This window comes from Lottia gigantea, assembly GCF_000327385.1.
Source record: "Lottia gigantea unplaced genomic scaffold LOTGIsca_44, whole genome shotgun sequence".
In the NCBI taxonomy this organism is placed as follows: Eukaryota; Metazoa; Mollusca; class Gastropoda; family Lottiidae; genus Lottia; species Lottia gigantea.
Genome location: NW_008709540.1, coordinates 1,441,972 through 1,459,762, shown reverse-complemented (window position 1 = coordinate 1,459,762; position 17,791 = coordinate 1,441,972). Strand labels below are relative to the sequence as shown.

The following is a 17,791-nucleotide window of genomic DNA, read 5'->3' as shown; positions in this document are numbered from 1 at the left end:
AGCCGAAATTGCCCAGCCCCCCTTACCCCAACTCCCTGAACAAATTCTAATAATCGACCAATTCCATTACGGCAACTGAACACCATTGTCCCTCCGGATTTATTACTAGTCCCTCCGAACAATAAAGTCTGGCTACGGGCCTGATGTTATCTCCATGTAAGAGCCATTCTACGTCTCGTGTGTTTTAGGAGGAAATGTGTCAACTTCATAATAACAGAATTGTTTCAAAAAAAGTTGTGTTTTGTACAGATAGTTTCGTCTATCTGAACATTCTAAAGGAAGAGATATTTTATTTTTTCTGGCCAAATCAACGTGATTTTGACTTTATTTCTATAAATGTTTAGTGTTCTTAACAGTCAGTGGCTTATTTAGGTTTGTACTTTTTTGGCCATGGCCCCACCCCCACCTCGGGCCAAAAAAATAAATAAAAAAACGTCTTCGTTAGCCCTCATGGTGCAGAAAAGTAGGACATAAAACTCCATTCATTTCATTTCATTTCATTTCATATTTTTTTCGGGTCATAAAAATTAAAAATTTCTTTTACTATCACTTCCAAAATCGCGTTTGACGTATGCTCACGTTAAACTTTCACACAATGACAAAAGTCTAGTGCCCTAAGATCCGCAAAGGGACGCCGAGGCGATCGGATGCACCCCCTTCCTCGCTACGCCACTGCTAACAATAATATATTATTATTGTACATAATACATGTATAACCTAAATAAAGACAGGTTTGTCTTCGTTGGGTTTTTTGATGCCCTATTTCTATTAATAAGGTTTGGTCAACTAACGTCTCACAAAAAATAAATGAGTATTAAGATTGCTGAAAGTTCTAGAAATAAGGGAAAGCCCTGTATTTATTGAGAGATATTATGTCAGCATGTTTCATCATGCGATACTTCGTGTCGTTCTTTTGTTTCTGTTATTTGTAGGTAAGAACAACGTGTAGTTTCGTATGCATGTTTCATATTTATATATATAGATCAGTGTTTTCATAAGATATGGCGTGTCCAAGCGCAACAGAGAAACGTGGATTTTCCCGTTTCTAAAAATAGTATCGAGAAAATCAAATTCAAACTTAAGGTATTGAACTATATATAGAAATTATGAAATATGCAGCTGCACGAAATACAGTGGCGGTTCTAGGAAAAAATAGGTGAGGGGGCTGAACAAGGACCACAAAATATTCCCAGGAAGGCCACACTAGTAGATTAAACTGGTCATTATGTTGTAAAACATTATCACAACAAACTACTAAAGCTTTAAATGTTATCAAACACTGTCTATGTAAACTTAAACAACGAAATGTAAAAATTGCCTTTAAATTGTTCGACTCTATGGTTGGTCCAATACTATATTATGGTTCGGAAATATTACTGAGGTACGTAATGATATAGAAGTTGTACATAACAAATTTTGTATCTTATGTACGGGTAATAAAACTACGCACGCTATTGCTAGAACAGAATGCAGTAGACTTGAACTAAAAATAAATTATATGTGCAATCCCATCAAATATTTTCTTAAATTGCAATCTATGGAAAACCACAGGCTGCCCAAACTATCGTATCAAATGTTATATAGATAGGATTTAAATGGTAGATATAACAGGTGTACATTAATTAAAAATATGCTAAACAGTCTAGGTTTTGATCATGTATGGTTAAACCAAGGAGTGAGCATATTGTTAGCAACCTTGTCGGTCATTGGACTTATGTGGATTGAGCACTATTTTAACAGTGGTATTTCTATATCGCTCTACAGTTGATGTATTGAGCACTATTTTAACAGTTGTATTTCTATATCGCTCAACAATTGATGTATTGAGCACTATTTTAACAGTGGTATTTCTATATCGCTCTACAATTGATGTATTGAGCACTATTTTAACAGTGGTATTTCTATATCGCTCTACAATTGATGTATTGAGCACTATTTTAACAGTGGTATTTCTATATCACTCTACAATTGATGTATTGAGCACTATTTTAACAGTGGTATTTCTATATCACTCTACAATTGATGTATTTAGCACTATTTTAACAGTGGTATTTCTATATCGCTCTACAATTGATGTATTGAGCACTATTTTAGGTGGTATTTCTATATCGCTCTACAATTGATGTATTGAGCACTATATTAACAGTGGTATTTCTATATCGCTCTACAATTGATGTATTGAGCACTATTTTAACAGTGATATTTCTATATCGCTCTACAATTGATGTATTGAGCACTATTTTAACTGTGATATTTCTAAATCTCTCTACAATTGATGTATTGAACACTATAGGTATTATAAGAGTGACAATATTTTATTACTGTATACATATAGATATACGTAAAAGTATAAAGAAAATGCCAGTCGCATGACAATCTAATTAAAATTTTATTACATTTTTTATATCTTTGTTCCCACTGTAATCTAACAAGTTGTCGACCAAAAGCTCCTAAGTACTTTATTTTTACCCAATCAAAGCGTCACAAAACATCAGAAAACAACAAAAGTTTTAAACAAGATGCGAAATTGTAATCTAATTTTAATCAGATTTGTTGCAAGGTGGGTCTACTTTGGATAGATCCAGAAATGAGTTACGAATGCTAGGGTTACGTCTGGGGTACTAGTTTCTTCGTGCTGGCCCGTTGTTCAATCTGAATCTATTCCGACGCCCTCCGTCTCCAGGGCGAGCTCCACCAGATTGGGTGCTGGGTTGAGAGTTCAGGAAAACATCGAAATTAAAGTCAGGGATCTGACTGCAAGGTACTGCTCCATTGCTGTAAAATAGGAAATTAAAAATGGAAATTAGAAGATAAAATATAGAATATAGAATATCTACTGCTGATAATAGTGATATTTGAAATTTCTCGGATGTCAGTCCACCCCGGTCGATTTACCAGATTCTCCCAGACGCCACCGCCATTGGAAACCATGTTGAGACTCTTATCTACGGTGGTCTGTTTAAGACATGTTTATTTTATTTTTTTTATTTATAATTTGATTCTACTTATTTTTCATTTTTGTTTTCTGAATTATCATTTTTGTTTACTATTTTTTATATTCAGTAAACAAAAATGATAATTCAACAAACAAAAATGAAAATAACTAGAATTAAATCATAAATAAAAAAAATCAAAGAGGACTTAAACAAACCACCGTACTTATCAACCCCTAGGAGCCAATTGTTAGTCTTGAACTGTTAGCTCTCAGATTCTTTCGGTCGCATGGGTAACCCGGCCACAGGTCGACCCGAGTCCAATTCAAAATCAATAAAACAACCATAACAGTTATACTTACTTTACAAGACGACGTGGTATCATAACAAACGGTTGAATTCTATTAAAATCGTGGACGGTATCACACAAAACTCGAGATAAGAATATCTTCTTGATTTCCGCGACTTGTTCTATAAATAAAATATAAACCCATAATTCTATAGGAGTTATCTCCCGTATTTAGAAAAAGATTTAGTCTAGCCTTAGATATCTGCCCTAAAATCAGTAGGTTAACTACATGAGTAGGGGCTCTTGAACTTTAGTAGGTGGGTATCCTGCATTCTGAGATCCCTATGTTGGTTAATATATTTTTTTCTAGGACGAGGGTCCATGGACTTGGTTCAAGTAAATTGTCCACGTCCTTATCAGCAATTAGACCATCGATCTGTATCCTTACATCGTGTACAGGATTGAGAATTATTGTACAGTCAGTAGCGTGGGAAGGCCCCACTGACCCCCACCATGTATAGTGAACTCGAAAATCCGCAAAAGGGCGCCCAGGGCGCTCGCTTCCGTCAATGTTATCCTCGTTACGCCCCTGAGTGTTAGTGAAGCGTTACATATGGCCTATGCTACTCAAGCTTTCTTGCTTTGGTCAAACAAATACGTAATCAGATATATCTCTTTCAAAATAAGTTACCTGGTTTGAATCCACGGCGGCTGTCTTTGGTCTCATACCAGAAACTATCTCCAAATTTCAGGTTCTCGAATTGTTTACCAATAATACAACTGAATGTAGCTCCCAGAGTGCCATCGTCAACGTTGACCTCGGCAATTCCTCCAGTAAACAGATCAACATCATCTACATCACTGAACAAATAACGTGTACAGTTTTCGCATGGAATAATTTTACAGGCATAGGCGTACGAGCCGAAGGTCTGTTGGGAGGGCAGACATTTTCTTACGAATTTTACCTGTATTTTATTTTCGGGTTTTTGCCCGATGTGTTTTCGGTTGCTGCCTGAAAAGATAACATTTGAGGGGGCAGTTGTCCGGTGATCTTGCATAGTACAATAATAAGTCACCATTCCTCACACTTTCGGTCGTCCTTGCTTTAAATGTATGGTCTAATGATAGTCCGGGAAGTAACTTGTTATCCTTGTAAACAAAATGTTTTTCCCTCATACTTACTCATACACGCTGGCAAGAAGATTTCCATAATTTCTGAACTGACGAGAATCGAACGAAGTAACTCGTGGTAGATTACAAACAGTTGCTCTGAAATCATTGTAACTGGGTAGCCCATGGTCCCGACCTCGGTTGATATTTAAAGCTATCAGATCAGTCGATAATCCTTCATGTAAAAACAACTTGTTGGTTATAGCTTCCACAAAGAACCTGAAAAGAAGACGATTTAGTATATTCTTTGTAAGATATATAGAAGTGGGAAGGTTAACTTAAAGATGCAATAAAAACAGAAGTGGTATATTATCCATATATCTTGTTACAAGTTAGTAACTTAAACAATTGCCCCTTTGCAAAGAAACTGTCATATTTTTTTATTCTCCATTGTTCCCGAACTTGATTGTTCGGATGGGCAAGTAATATATCTTGAGGGACAATAGTGTATTGTGGTGTTTTGTTGCAGTAATGGAATTGGTCGGTTGTCAAAATTTTTTTCAGGGTGACAATCCATGTTTTCGAGAGGGGGGGGGGGTGTCCCCTTTGCCCCCCTGTGACTACGGAGCTGGTAAAAGCAGTTATTGCCCATTAGCTAAGTAAACGACAGATTTTTAAAATACATGTATATAAAGGCTTACCTATCTCTGAGTTCACTAGGATGGGCTATCAACGACTGGACGATCTCTCTCAGATAATGTACAACATAATGTGGACGAAGGAACAGGTCCTCGGTGTTATAGTCTGTATCGCCAATCATGAGGTTCTTGACGATGGTAGAATGTCCAAATCTAAAAGCTGCTGTAGCGAAGGCTTGGAAGATACCTGGGTTTATACTGCTATCGTAGTTGTAGTCGACATCATGAAGGTTATATCTTTGCCAACCTTCCAGACCTAGAACTTCTGGTAAGTATTCTGAAAACAGTAAATATTTGTTTTAAGATTACACAATGTTGGATTTTAAGCGGTGTTATGATCATTGGGACAGGGCAATATGATCACCATATGGAAACACCCAATTTCACTGTTCATATGGGTTCGTCAGCAAAATGTTCTCCTTACGGGAACTCTGCAACCGGCTATAATAGCTTTTCAGCACTGACATATCACCCCTTCCCCGCCTCCCAGCCTCTCACCTAATATTAATTTGCTTTCTATGGATGTGAGGACTACCATGGAGTATGCAACACAAGTCCATTGTTCCAACAAGAAATCCAAAATTTGGACTAGAAATTGTCACCTGAAGCACAAAATCTTACCAGTGTAAGTGATATGTTGAAGAACGGCAGAGACTATTTTCTTGGACTCTTGGAAGATCTGTTCATCAGTCCAATCTGGTTTGGCTTCAGCAAACCTGGTAGCTAATTGGTTATGGAATCTAAGGAAAGCTGTATGAAGAGCCCCTAAGCCAACAAAGACGTTCACTCTATGATCACCTGTAAAATTAAACAGTTTTAATAAACGGTGAAATTGTCTGCATCCGATTGCGCTAATTAAGACGGACGGTGCCCTCAACTGTGCGATACTGTAAATTTTGAAAATTTATGTAAACTTAAAAAGCGGGTAATTGCCCTTGAATAATCTGTTCCCCCCTTGTTCAATTCCCGGAAATATGAATGGGGCAATAACAAAGAAAAATAAAATAAGCCAAAAAAAAAAAACTCTCGGTGGTTTCTAAACGGGCAATAAAACCTCTTTCTAATCCATTCACCATCGATTTGGACAGTAGAGGTGATATAGATGCCATATACAGAAGAATATTGGACCATATTGGACTAATAAAACTGGTTGGAATGAGACCGCTCACCTGCTTTAAAACAGTAATCAGAATCTTCTACTTTAAGACATCCACCCTCTTCAGTATCTTCTGGTAAATTCTCCCCTTCAGATACTTTCAACTGACCTGCAAATACATGTAGGAAATATGACCGTTCAATTGTCCGATAAAACCGCAGAGAATAACTTGACCCAGTAACATAAAAGAGGGTAAACTTTATAGGAACAGATGCGCCATTTGTTTACCAATCATACGTGAGTCTCAGAAACTGGTATTTTTTAGCTGAGCTAATCAGAAATAGTGTTCATAGCTCACCAACGAAATTTGAGCCTTCACATCCATGTGTGTTCAGAATTATCTGCGTTTGAATGTTTGACGTTTGACGACTCGTCAATTTAAGATACTCTGTGATATATAGAAACGACATAGTGAGTAAAATTTCTAGTTTGAAGTATTTTTTAAAGGAATTATGTGATTTTCGTACATGTCTAGTACTTCTAAAGATTATTTACATATATTCAAGACTAAAATCAACCCCCCAAAACGGCACACCTGTCCCATTAACCGGACAAAGAAAACCAAGCAGGTTAATCCGACTTTCAACAGACCAAGTCATATCAAACATCAATATACGTGGAAATAATAGAGATGATCTCAATTTTCATTTGATAAAGAAAAACATATATAATATCAAACTTCGTGTGGACGCTGACTAGGGTAAGGTAGGCGACAATTTAAGCTAGGAGGGGGTATTTTTAGTTTTCACATGACTCAGAAAATCAAAGGGAGATAACTACACTCGCTATTTCGGAACGACATAATCCTGCAGTTTAATCTGATAGCATATTATCTACTGTAGACAGGCAACAGCAATATTCTATTCTATCACTTACCATTAACAAAACTTCTCAAATCAGCCTGTTCCTCTACTGAACTACCATAGACCTGTGATCCATCGACGAAAGCCGTGATAGCATTTTGCTGTTCACGATTGCCTACAATAATATTAGAATGATAAAATTTTGATTTCAGTTCTCATACATTTCTGGGAATACCCAATCTTATCAAATCAGATCACAATTTCGTTTCTTTTTTTTCTGATCGTTTTCGTCTCAGTGTAATCTAACAAGTTTTCTACCACAGTTGTGTTCTAATGGCATTATCTTTGACCAAACAAAACGTGTATTGTTAGCGTCGTGTCTTGATAACAAGGAATATTGTGGGATAGCAAACTGTCATAATGCTCTACTTTGCCACGACATGGAACATTTGGTGGAAATTGACGCTATCAGTATCCTTATAAACATAAAAGAAAACCTCTTTACAATCTCTTTAATTTATTTTGTGTATTTCAGTCCGGTATATACAGAGAAGAAGAAACTGGTGTACTTAAACATTGTTTTAAAATGATCACTTACCAGTTGTCGCAGCATTCAAGGATCTTTTAAAGTCCAAACAGGACATATTGAAGTAAGAGTCATCGGCTGGTACAACGATAGGAAAACATGTACCTCTGAAATAATAGGATCAAGCACATTTCAGAATATGCTGCTGCTAAATTAGTTTAACATGTTTAACAAAATATTTCATTTCGTTATGTTCGTTACAGGAAACACCAAGTGAGTGGGCCAAGAGGGGGCCAAAAATATTTTTCACAGAGTCAAATGGCAAAGTCGGGCCAGCCTCTTTTCTATGAGACCATGCCCTCTATTGATCGAAGCATACGTTTTTACTGCTATAGTTTTCTTTATTACATCCTGAGACTAAAATTGAACCGGTAATAGACGTTGTAGTAGAAAAATTAAAAAAAAAGATGAGCCAATGTAGAAATTCCGTCTACCTACCCAGTAGCTACATCCGGGTGTTCCTCTCCCGCCAAAACATCAGCTGTACAACATGATGTTGTCACGCCTTGAAATAAAATAATGAAATCGTGACGGTCAAAGATTTTGAGCTCGACTATAATACGTACTATTGCAGGTTTGGATCACGATCCTAAAAAACTTACCAGCACTACAATTTTACTTTAAATGAATTAATGATAATGACACAGAAAAGTAAAAATACACTTTTCAGTGGGATCTGTTTTTGAGAAGACTCCAAGCTCACACCAAGTTTGGCACAAGAATATCAAAAATCATTTCAAAATCAAAATTATCACGCAGTTATTAGTATTAGTCGGTTTTTTTTTGCGTGGGCATTATCTGGTTGCAAGTTTTGATTCGGATAACAATTTGAATACTTACTAGGATCTAGAGGGGTAGCAGTTAGATCGTGATCTAGAAACTGGCCCCACTGCATAAACATCACAGTCCATCTGTTATCTGGGGGTGTCAAGGGGTCGTAATAATGGACACTGGTGCTGACTTTCCTGGGGCTCGGTAGGGCGCCACCATCTTTACCCTTCGTCCGAGGTAAACTTACACCTGTAATTCAAAACCATAATATCATTATATATATTTGAAGATATTAAGCATTAATCAAATGTTATACCATGCTTCTTTAGCAACGTTAGATTTTATCCATCAAATGTTATACAATGTTCCTTTAGCAACGTTAGATTTTATGCATATCTATCATAATATCTACTGTTGCTAAAGGAACATGATATACAAGCATATATTAACTATGACTATGGAGGCCGTGTTGGACCACAACAATTTTCAAGTGTTATTTTGCACCTGAAAATAATGCGTCCCAAATACCAAGCAGATTGTACACATTGACATTTTCTGTGAACAGAATTTAAATTCATTGTAAAGAGATTGTATCTATGGAGGTCCAACGCGGTTACTTGTTCTATTGGCAGTGTTCTTCACAGAAACAAGTGAAGCAACGTTATTACTCTAGCATTGAGTTCTGCGCCATCAATTTAATGGACATGCTGTGTAGAGGCAATTTAACCCTATGTTCTTTCATCTAATGTCAAATCATTCAATCATACAAGGTTCGAGGTGCAACACAAATCAACTGCAGTGGTGTGAGTAGAACTTCAAACGAACAAACGAACAAATGGAGTAATTAAAAGTAGTCTGTAGTCAATTGGAAATATGACCACAATGGACTAGCAAATCTTAATAGGTTATTAATACATGTACTGTTTATGTTTTCTATGTTTCGATTCACACCATTGAAGCCAATAAGAAAATACAATAAATCGAAAGTAAAATTAATACAGACATGATTTTGTGAGCTTAAAAGGCGTGAATTAGACAGCTTCAAAATAACAAGAATTGTAAAAAATCATGTCTCCCTGTAGTAAAAGATTTTATTACCATTGTAAGATTGTAATCATGTCAATGAATTAAATACAGAAAAAATCCTTGTTTATTTCATTTGCGTTCAAAAATAAAGTCAACTTTCTTTCACCATAATCCCACTTTAAAGGGATTGTAAAGAGGTTTTCTAACCTTTTTTGTGTATTGGGGACACTGGCAGCATCAATTTGCACCATTCCAATTTTGATTCCGACGTCTAAAAAAAAATTAATACTATCAGTGTCCCCGATACACATAAGCAATTTAGAAAACCTCTTTACAATCCCTTTAAGATGTTTGGTTTAAACTTATTGAAGGATCTATCATTGTGCTTTATGATAAAGTCAAAATTCATCTACGTTGTGTGCAATTAAACTAAGGAGTATTATAACAAAATATTATGTTCCGTTAGTTAATGTGATCTCTTCCCCTAAATGTCGCGAAAGGATTAATTTCATTTATCTGTGCAAAATCGGACGCTAGATTTATATACTATTTACGATAATGAAACGTTTCTGGTTTTCACATATATACATCCATAATGATATTACCCGTTATTTAGAAGTCATCGATGATATCAGATTGGGGATGTTAATAATAACTACTGGAAAGGTGTCACAATATCCCTCAAATAGCAGCATTATTGGTGGTTGATTTAGGACAGATATTCGGGAGTTTCGATTCGCGCCATTGGAGCTAATAGTAAATTACACTCTACGATATAAATGGTAGTTTTCAAGGCTAAATTTTTTATGTATCTGACTTTGCTCAAAACAGCAACCACTATTAACACAAGCAATCAACCGACGAAATCGCTAACAAACAAGCAAACCTAATCAAGCAATACAAGCAATGTTAAACCCTAAAATATATATTTGAGTCAACTAGGCTTAGTGTTCAATAGTTCGCTTTCTCAAACAAGATTGGAAGCGGGAAGGACCAAGATAAACAAAGGTGGGTGGGGGGAGGGCAAAAACGGTCGCCCCTATCCCTTTTGAAATCACACAGACTATGCCATGGTGTTATTGCAATCAAGTCAAATATATGAAACCACATTTAAAATATTTCAGACCACACCTCTCTCGAGGCCTTGGGCAGCCACGGCTTGTTTTCAAATCAGTTTTACCTAACTTCTCTACATGGTGAATGGTTTCAAGGACAACAACAAACAACAGGTGCTTGTCTACCTGAATACAACCCATTATATATAATATACCACTAATATCAATAGAAACCAGTTACAAATCTTCATTATATAATACACGTACTTACCATCATCATAAGCATTGTCCATCTGTCTAATGAAAGTTGCTTCAGCTTTACCCCACTGTGGATGCTCGATATTGTTACAACCTCCATCTGGTGTACGGTATAATGGCTCTTGAACGTCAAATCTTTCACATGCACTGTGGATTTGTTTTCTGAAAATATTGATATTGTTTCATCTTTTAAAACACTTTAATTGTTTACGATCCGAATGCAAAACGAAAAACAACCTTTAAAAAGGATATCATATATTGTTAGCAGCTTTTGTGATATTGGCGCTTAGTTTTGGTGAAATTGCAACAACCTAACGTCTGACTGAAAATTTGGTTCAAATCGATGCTATCATCGTCCCCGATTGACATTTTACAAAACCTCATTACTTTCACCTTAACATCTATACCTAGATTCGGTGTGTCCCAGTTAGTCATAAATGCCTGCTCCCTAAACTTTTTTGTAGGTCAAGATCATCAATGTGGCCAGTTTCGAACAACTTAACCCGGTTCTATCTTTCATTGACACAAGTAGGAATTATTACATAGAAAAACGATTTTACCTTTGTATTTGTTCCGCTAACTGTCGATCGAGCTGAGCCTCGTCATCTTGGGGGAGACGAAATCTGTGGCCTGAAAAGACGGAATGGGGTTTTGATTTGGAATGCTGTTTGTTTTAATGGCTGATTGAGTCCGATCCTAGCTATCTGTACCAATGTTTCCCCAATTTACAACCAACAAATAAATAATAAAGGACTTTGAAAGGAAACATCTTAATCTCTTAAAGTGATTGTAAAGAGGCTTTCTAAAATCGTTGTTTGTATCGGAGACACTGATAGCATCAATTTGCACCACTCCAGTTTATTTTCAGTCGGACGTCTGTGGTTCCTGCAAGTCCACTAAAACTAAGCGTTTTATGACTAAACTATCACCAAGGCTCTTAAATGATTTTGCTATAGTAACATCATAAACCGCTTGGTGGAATTGTAGGAACCACAGACGCCTGATTGAAAATTGGAATGGCTCAAATTGATACTAACAGTGTCTCTGATTCACAATTCTTTAAAATCCCTTTAAGGATTCTTTCCTCTTACTATTTTTGACGAAACATAATTATGGTATTGACCCAGCCTGACTTTCCAGTGCAGCTTAGAATTCAAAACCACCGTATGTGCGAAGTACACACTCAAATAACGCCAAGATCGCACTGCTTTAATCTATTCAGCATAAGTCCACACTCAATGAAAATTACCAATATGTTAAATGTAGATAAAACACTGACTTACCTTCAGCGAGTACCACGGTAGCGAGAATTACCAATGATAGACTAAGCGTGCATACCATTATGAAAGTTTTCAGACAACTGACATCTGCAGTATTCACGAGTCTTATATACCTCTCGTTCCTATTGTTCGTGCAGTTTATTAAGGGCTTATAATAGCAATTTAAGGCTCTAGAGATTTTTACATTATCAATTTAAAGCTCTGTATAAAAACAACTTTCACTTGATTAACTACCGATCTCTTTCTGATAGTTGAATTGTCATCGCTCTGTGGTTTTCTTTAAAATATTAGGTTTATCCAAGTTTAAATCATTTGTTTGTTTGTCAGTTTAACCTAAAAGAATAGTCAAAATAGCTCGTAAATAGTTCACTGGGAGATCAATGAAGCATTTAAAGGTCTAAAATAAAAACATGATTGAGTTTGGCCTAGTATGGTGAGTTCAGTATTTTTTCTTAAACAAATACTGAGCTCCTAATACTACGTATAACTCGGAGATTTCTGAAATGAATAAGAGCTGTATCGTATCAGATGAGGCAGACAGATAGACAGTACTATCAGATGAGACAGATAGACAGTACTATCAGATGGGTCTGATAGACAGAAAGAACTATCAGATGGGGCTGATAGACAGAAATAACTATCAGATGGGGCTGATAGACAGAAAGAACTATCAGATGAGGTAGATAGACAGTACTATCAGATGGATCAAATAGATAGTACTATCAGATGAGGCAAATAGAAAGAAAGTAATATCAGATGAGGTAGATACAACTATCAGATGGGGCTGATAGACAGAAAGAACTATCAGATGAGATAGATAGAAAGAAAGTACTATCAGATGAGGTAGATAGAAAGAAAGAACTGTCAGATGAGGTAGATAGAAAGAAAGTACTATCAGATGAGGTAGATAGAAAGAAAGTACTATCAGATGAGGTAGATAGAAAGAAAGAACTATCAGATGAGGTAGATAGAAAGAAAGTACTATCAAACGAGGTAGATAGAAAGATAAAACTATCAGATGAGGTAGATAGAAAGAAAGAACTGTCAGATGAGGTAGATAGAAAGAAAGAACTGTCAGATGAGGTAGATAGAAAGAAAGTACTATCAGATGAGGTAGATAGAAAGAAAGTACTATCAGATGAGGTAGATAGAAGGAGAGTACTATCAGATGAGGTAGACAGAAAGAAAGTACTATCAGATGAGGTAGACAGAAAGAACTATCAGATGGGTCTGATAGACAGAAAGAACTATCAGATGGGGCTGATAGACAGAAAGAACTATCAGATGGGGCTGATAGACAGAAAGAACTATCAGATGGGGCTGATAGACAGAAAGAACTATCAGATGGAGCTGATAGACAGAAAGAACTATCAGATGGGACTGATAGACAGAAAGAACTATCAGATGAGGTAGATAAAACTATCAGATGAGGTAGATAAAACTATCAGATGAGGTAGATAAAACTATCAGATGAGGTAGATAGAAAGAAAGTACTATCAGATGAGGTAGAAAGAAAGAAAGTACTGTCAGATGAGGTAGATATAAAGAAAGTACTATCAGATGACTTAGATAAAACTATCAGATGAGGTAGATATATAGTACTATCAGATGAGGCAGATAGAAAGAAAGAGCTATCAAACGAGGTAGATAGACAGAAAGAACTATCAGATGAGGTAGATAAAACTATCAGATGAGGTAGATAGAAAGAAAGTACTATCAGATGAGGTAGATAGAAAGAAAGTACTGTCAGATGAAGTAAATATAAAGAAAGTACTATCAGATGAGGTAGATAAAACTATCAGATGAGGTAGATAAAACTATCAGATGAGGCAGATAGAAAGAAAGAGCTATCAAACGAGGTAGATAGAAAGAAAGAACTATCAGATGAGATAGATATAAAGAAAGAACTATCAGATGAGGTCGATAGAAAGAAAGAACTATCAGATGAGATAGATATAAAGAAAGAACTATCAGATGAGGCGGATAGAAAGAAAGAACTATCAGATGAGGTAGATAGAAAGAAAGTTCTCTCAGATGAGGTAGATACAACTATCAGATGAGGTAGATACAACTATCAGATGGGTCAAATAGATAGTACTATCAGATGAGGTAGATAGAAAGAAAGTACTATCAGATGAGGTAGATAGAAAGAAAGAACTATCAGATGAGGTAGATAGAAAGAAAGAACTATCAGATGAGGCAGATAGAAAGAAAGTACTATCAGATGAGGTAGATAGAAAGAAAGTACTATCAGATGAGGTAGATAGAAAGAAAGTACTATCAGATGAGGTAGATAGAAAGAAAGAACTATCAGATGAGGTAGATAGAAAGAAAGTACTATCAAACGAGGTAGATAGAAAGAAAGAACTGTCAGATGAGGTAGATAGAAAGAAAGTACTATCAGATGAGGTAGATAGAAAGAAAGTTCTATCAGATGAGGTAGATAGAAAGAAAGTACTATCAGATGAGGCAGATAGAAAGAAAGAACTGTCAGATGAGGTAGATAGAAAGAAAGTACTATCAGATGAGGTAGATAGAAAGAAAGTACTATCAGATGAGGTAGATAGAAAGAAAGTACTATCAGATGAGGCAGATAGAAAGAAAGAACTATCAGATGAGGTAGATAGAAAGAAAGAACTGTCAGATGAAGTAGACAGAAAGAAAGTACTATCAGATGAGGTAGATAGAAAGATAGAACTATCAGATGAGGTAGATAGAAAGAAAGAACTGTCAGATGAGATAGATAGAAAGAAAGTACTATCAGATGAGGTAGATAGAAAGAAAGTACTATCAGATGAGGTAGATAGAAAGAAAGTACTATCAGATGAGGTAGATAGAAAGAAAATACTATCAGATGAGGTAGATAGAAAGAAAGTACTATCAGATGAGGTAGATAGAAAGAAAGTACTATCAGATGAGGTAGATAGAAAGAAAGTACTATCAGATGAGGTAGATAGAAAGAAAGTACTATCAGATGAGGCAGATAGAAAGAAAGAACTATCAGATGAGGTAGATAGAAAGATAGAACTGTCAGATGAAGTAGACAGAAAGAAAGTACTATCAGATGAGGTAGATAGAAAGATAGAACTATCAGATGAGGTAGATAGAAAGAAAGTACTATCAGATGAGGTAGATAGAAAGAAAGTACTATCAGATGAGGTAGAAAGAAAGAAAGTACTATCAGATGAGGTAGATAGAAAGAAAGTACTATCAGTTGAGGTAGACAGAAAGAAAGTACTATCAGATGAGGTAGATAGAAAGAAAGTACTATCAGATGAGGTAGATAGAAAGAAAGTACTATCAGATGAGGTAGATAGAAAGAAAGAACTATCAGATGAGATAGATAAAAAGAAAGTACTATCAGATGAGGCAGATAGAAAGAAAGAACTGTCAGATGAGATAGATAGAAAGAAAGTACTATCAGATGAGGCAGATAGAAAGAAAGAACTGTCAGATGAGATAGATAGAAAGAAAGTACTATCAGATGAGGTAGATAGAAAGAAAAAACTATCAGATGAGGTAGATACAACTATCAGATGTTTATCTTCAATCTGTTAGTGAAACCTAGAAAAAGTAGAGCAATATGACATCGTCTTTCGAACGTTTCGATATCCAACCATTCGTTCTTGTTATCGGGAAATGGGTCCTATGGGAATGATTTGTAAAGAATTAACCCCACCCGGTATTTTATTTTTGAAACATCTCTCCTTATTTTCTTAAAAAATGACATTATATTGGCCCTGATAGGGCCCAACCATCGTATCACGAATACGGGTTTTGACATTAAGACGAATGGGGGTGTGGCTTGGACACGATGGGTCCCAACTTAAGTTGTGAATCATTTTATTCTGTGTGTTAACCTTTAAAATATTTATTTTTTGCACTTTTTGTTACTTTTTTAAATATTTATTCTGGGGACCGTGGACATGGTTCAACCATCCCGTATGGCAGTTGAGTCACTGTATATTATCATTTCAATTAAATTGCATCTAGGCTTCATTGAGGGACTGTAGAATTTCGACTATACAGTACCAACAGAGATGGGTGAATTTAGCTCGACAGATTGTACTGATCTTTTCAGAAATCCTGATGCCACTCTGCGATCTATCTTGTTATCCGGGTAACATTTTAGCAACTCCATTAAGCTTATATTGTTTACTCTTAAAAACTTTATTGAAGAGATTTGAACATTTACAATATACCGCGGTTATTCGCATCTTTATACAACTGGTCGAAATGATGCTCTCCCGAATGTAGCCTTTGGACATTGGAAACGTGTAACATGTTGTTGGAATGCAATATGGACTTTTGAATGATTGTCAAAGGTTTTCGCTTGCACTTTGATTTTTAAAGAAGCTCCAAAGAACTCCTATTCCAACCTTCCCGCTTTCTGGGTGACCATTTGGGAGCTCATTTCATTCTGCCATTGGCATGTATTTCGAATGTAAAGTCCTCATCAGGATATCGATTGAAACCGGTTGACAAATTCGAAATATTATCTCGACCAATGCCGGAGTATAACCCTCGAGCTTCAGCGATGTTATTTGTAGAAGCTAGTAGATTCCAGAGACTATTGCCTTATTATATATATATATCATAGCTAGAGTCTAACACACTCAGCCACCACGGCTCCCTTCGAAATTCGAAGTAGGGTTAAGTCAAGGATTTTCATTCCTTAGGGGGGATATTGACATATTCAGTCAGGCTATTTTTTCCGACAAGAACAAAATTGCAGGGAAAACATAAAAAATTACAAATTAATAAGTATTTATAATGCGAAGGGAGGTAATTCAATCGAACGGGAATCTGAAAGGTCTAATAAAAAGAAAAAGGTTGAAAACCCCTGGGTTAAGGCCTGACCAAACTCGAAGCAATGGAAAAGGGATAATCTGGTATAATAGTAAATAACACAAAAACATTAGAATTGAATTAGTAATGTTTACTAATAACACTATTATCAGATGAACTTAAATACTTCTTATCTTCAGATGACTTGCTTCATTGCTGACACACAAATAATTCTTACTTGACCATAACAATTCGACGTTTGGTCAAGCACAAATAAGCCGTGGTCAAATAGAATGGACATGACAACAATAATAATGCCCTCGGGGTCATTCGTAAACTATACACAACTACGTGTTGTTCTTACATAGAAATAACAGACACAAACTCAGTTAACCACCTTGAAATCACTACGCCAGACTGAATCGGTCGACTTCATAAACCCTGATTCATTGATTTTTTCGATGTAAACTGTATAAATATTATATAAAAGACGCTACTTTCGTTTTATTTTATTTACGTGAACGTCATCTGTTTCTGGTTTAGAACAGTAGTTCGATTTAAGCTGCCGATCTAAATGTGGGTCAGGCGCGTATTTCGTATGATTCTTAGCTTTAGAAGGGAAGGGGCTTCAAAAAGGTTTTCTAAACTTTTTATGTCTTTTTGAGGACACTGAGTGCCTTGTTTTTCAACATTCCAATTTCGGTTAGACGACTGTGGATCTTGCAATTGCAATAAAAATAGACATATTATGATATAACTATCACAGATTTGATGTTTCTGTGGTACGCATAAGATTTTCTATTACAACAAGCAACGGAAATCTGACCGAAAAATAGAGTGATTGAAAAGAAGCTACAAATGGTCCCTATTCACTTATTCAGAAGGCGTTTAAAAAATGCAATGAAGAATGTAGTCATACGGAAATAGTGTACCACACTCTATCAAGCTTGATGTTTTTTTTATGGTCACAGGGTGCTGTTAAATGTTTGGCCTGGCGGAGCCAGGTTTACGTCCGAGAGGGGGCGAGGGGGCGAAATT

At 36.1% G+C, this 17,791-nt stretch overlaps 1 protein-coding gene across 1 annotated transcript; it reads right to left on the bottom strand.

The window, feature by feature from the left end:
• Positions 1 to 3,291: 3,291 nt before the first annotated feature.
• On the bottom strand, positions 3,292 to 10,798 carry LOTGIDRAFT_123446 (hypothetical protein; the record flags this gene model as incomplete). Its single annotated transcript, XM_009060784.1, has 9 exons — positions 3,292 to 3,404; positions 3,914 to 4,083; positions 4,405 to 4,611; positions 5,034 to 5,307; positions 5,652 to 5,917; positions 7,059 to 7,164; positions 7,588 to 7,680; positions 8,401 to 8,588; positions 10,695 to 10,798. Coding segments are annotated over 9 exons (1,521 nt in total), but the record flags the coding sequence as incomplete, so codon positions are not given.
• Between the last annotated feature and the right edge of the window lie 6,993 nt (positions 10,799 to 17,791).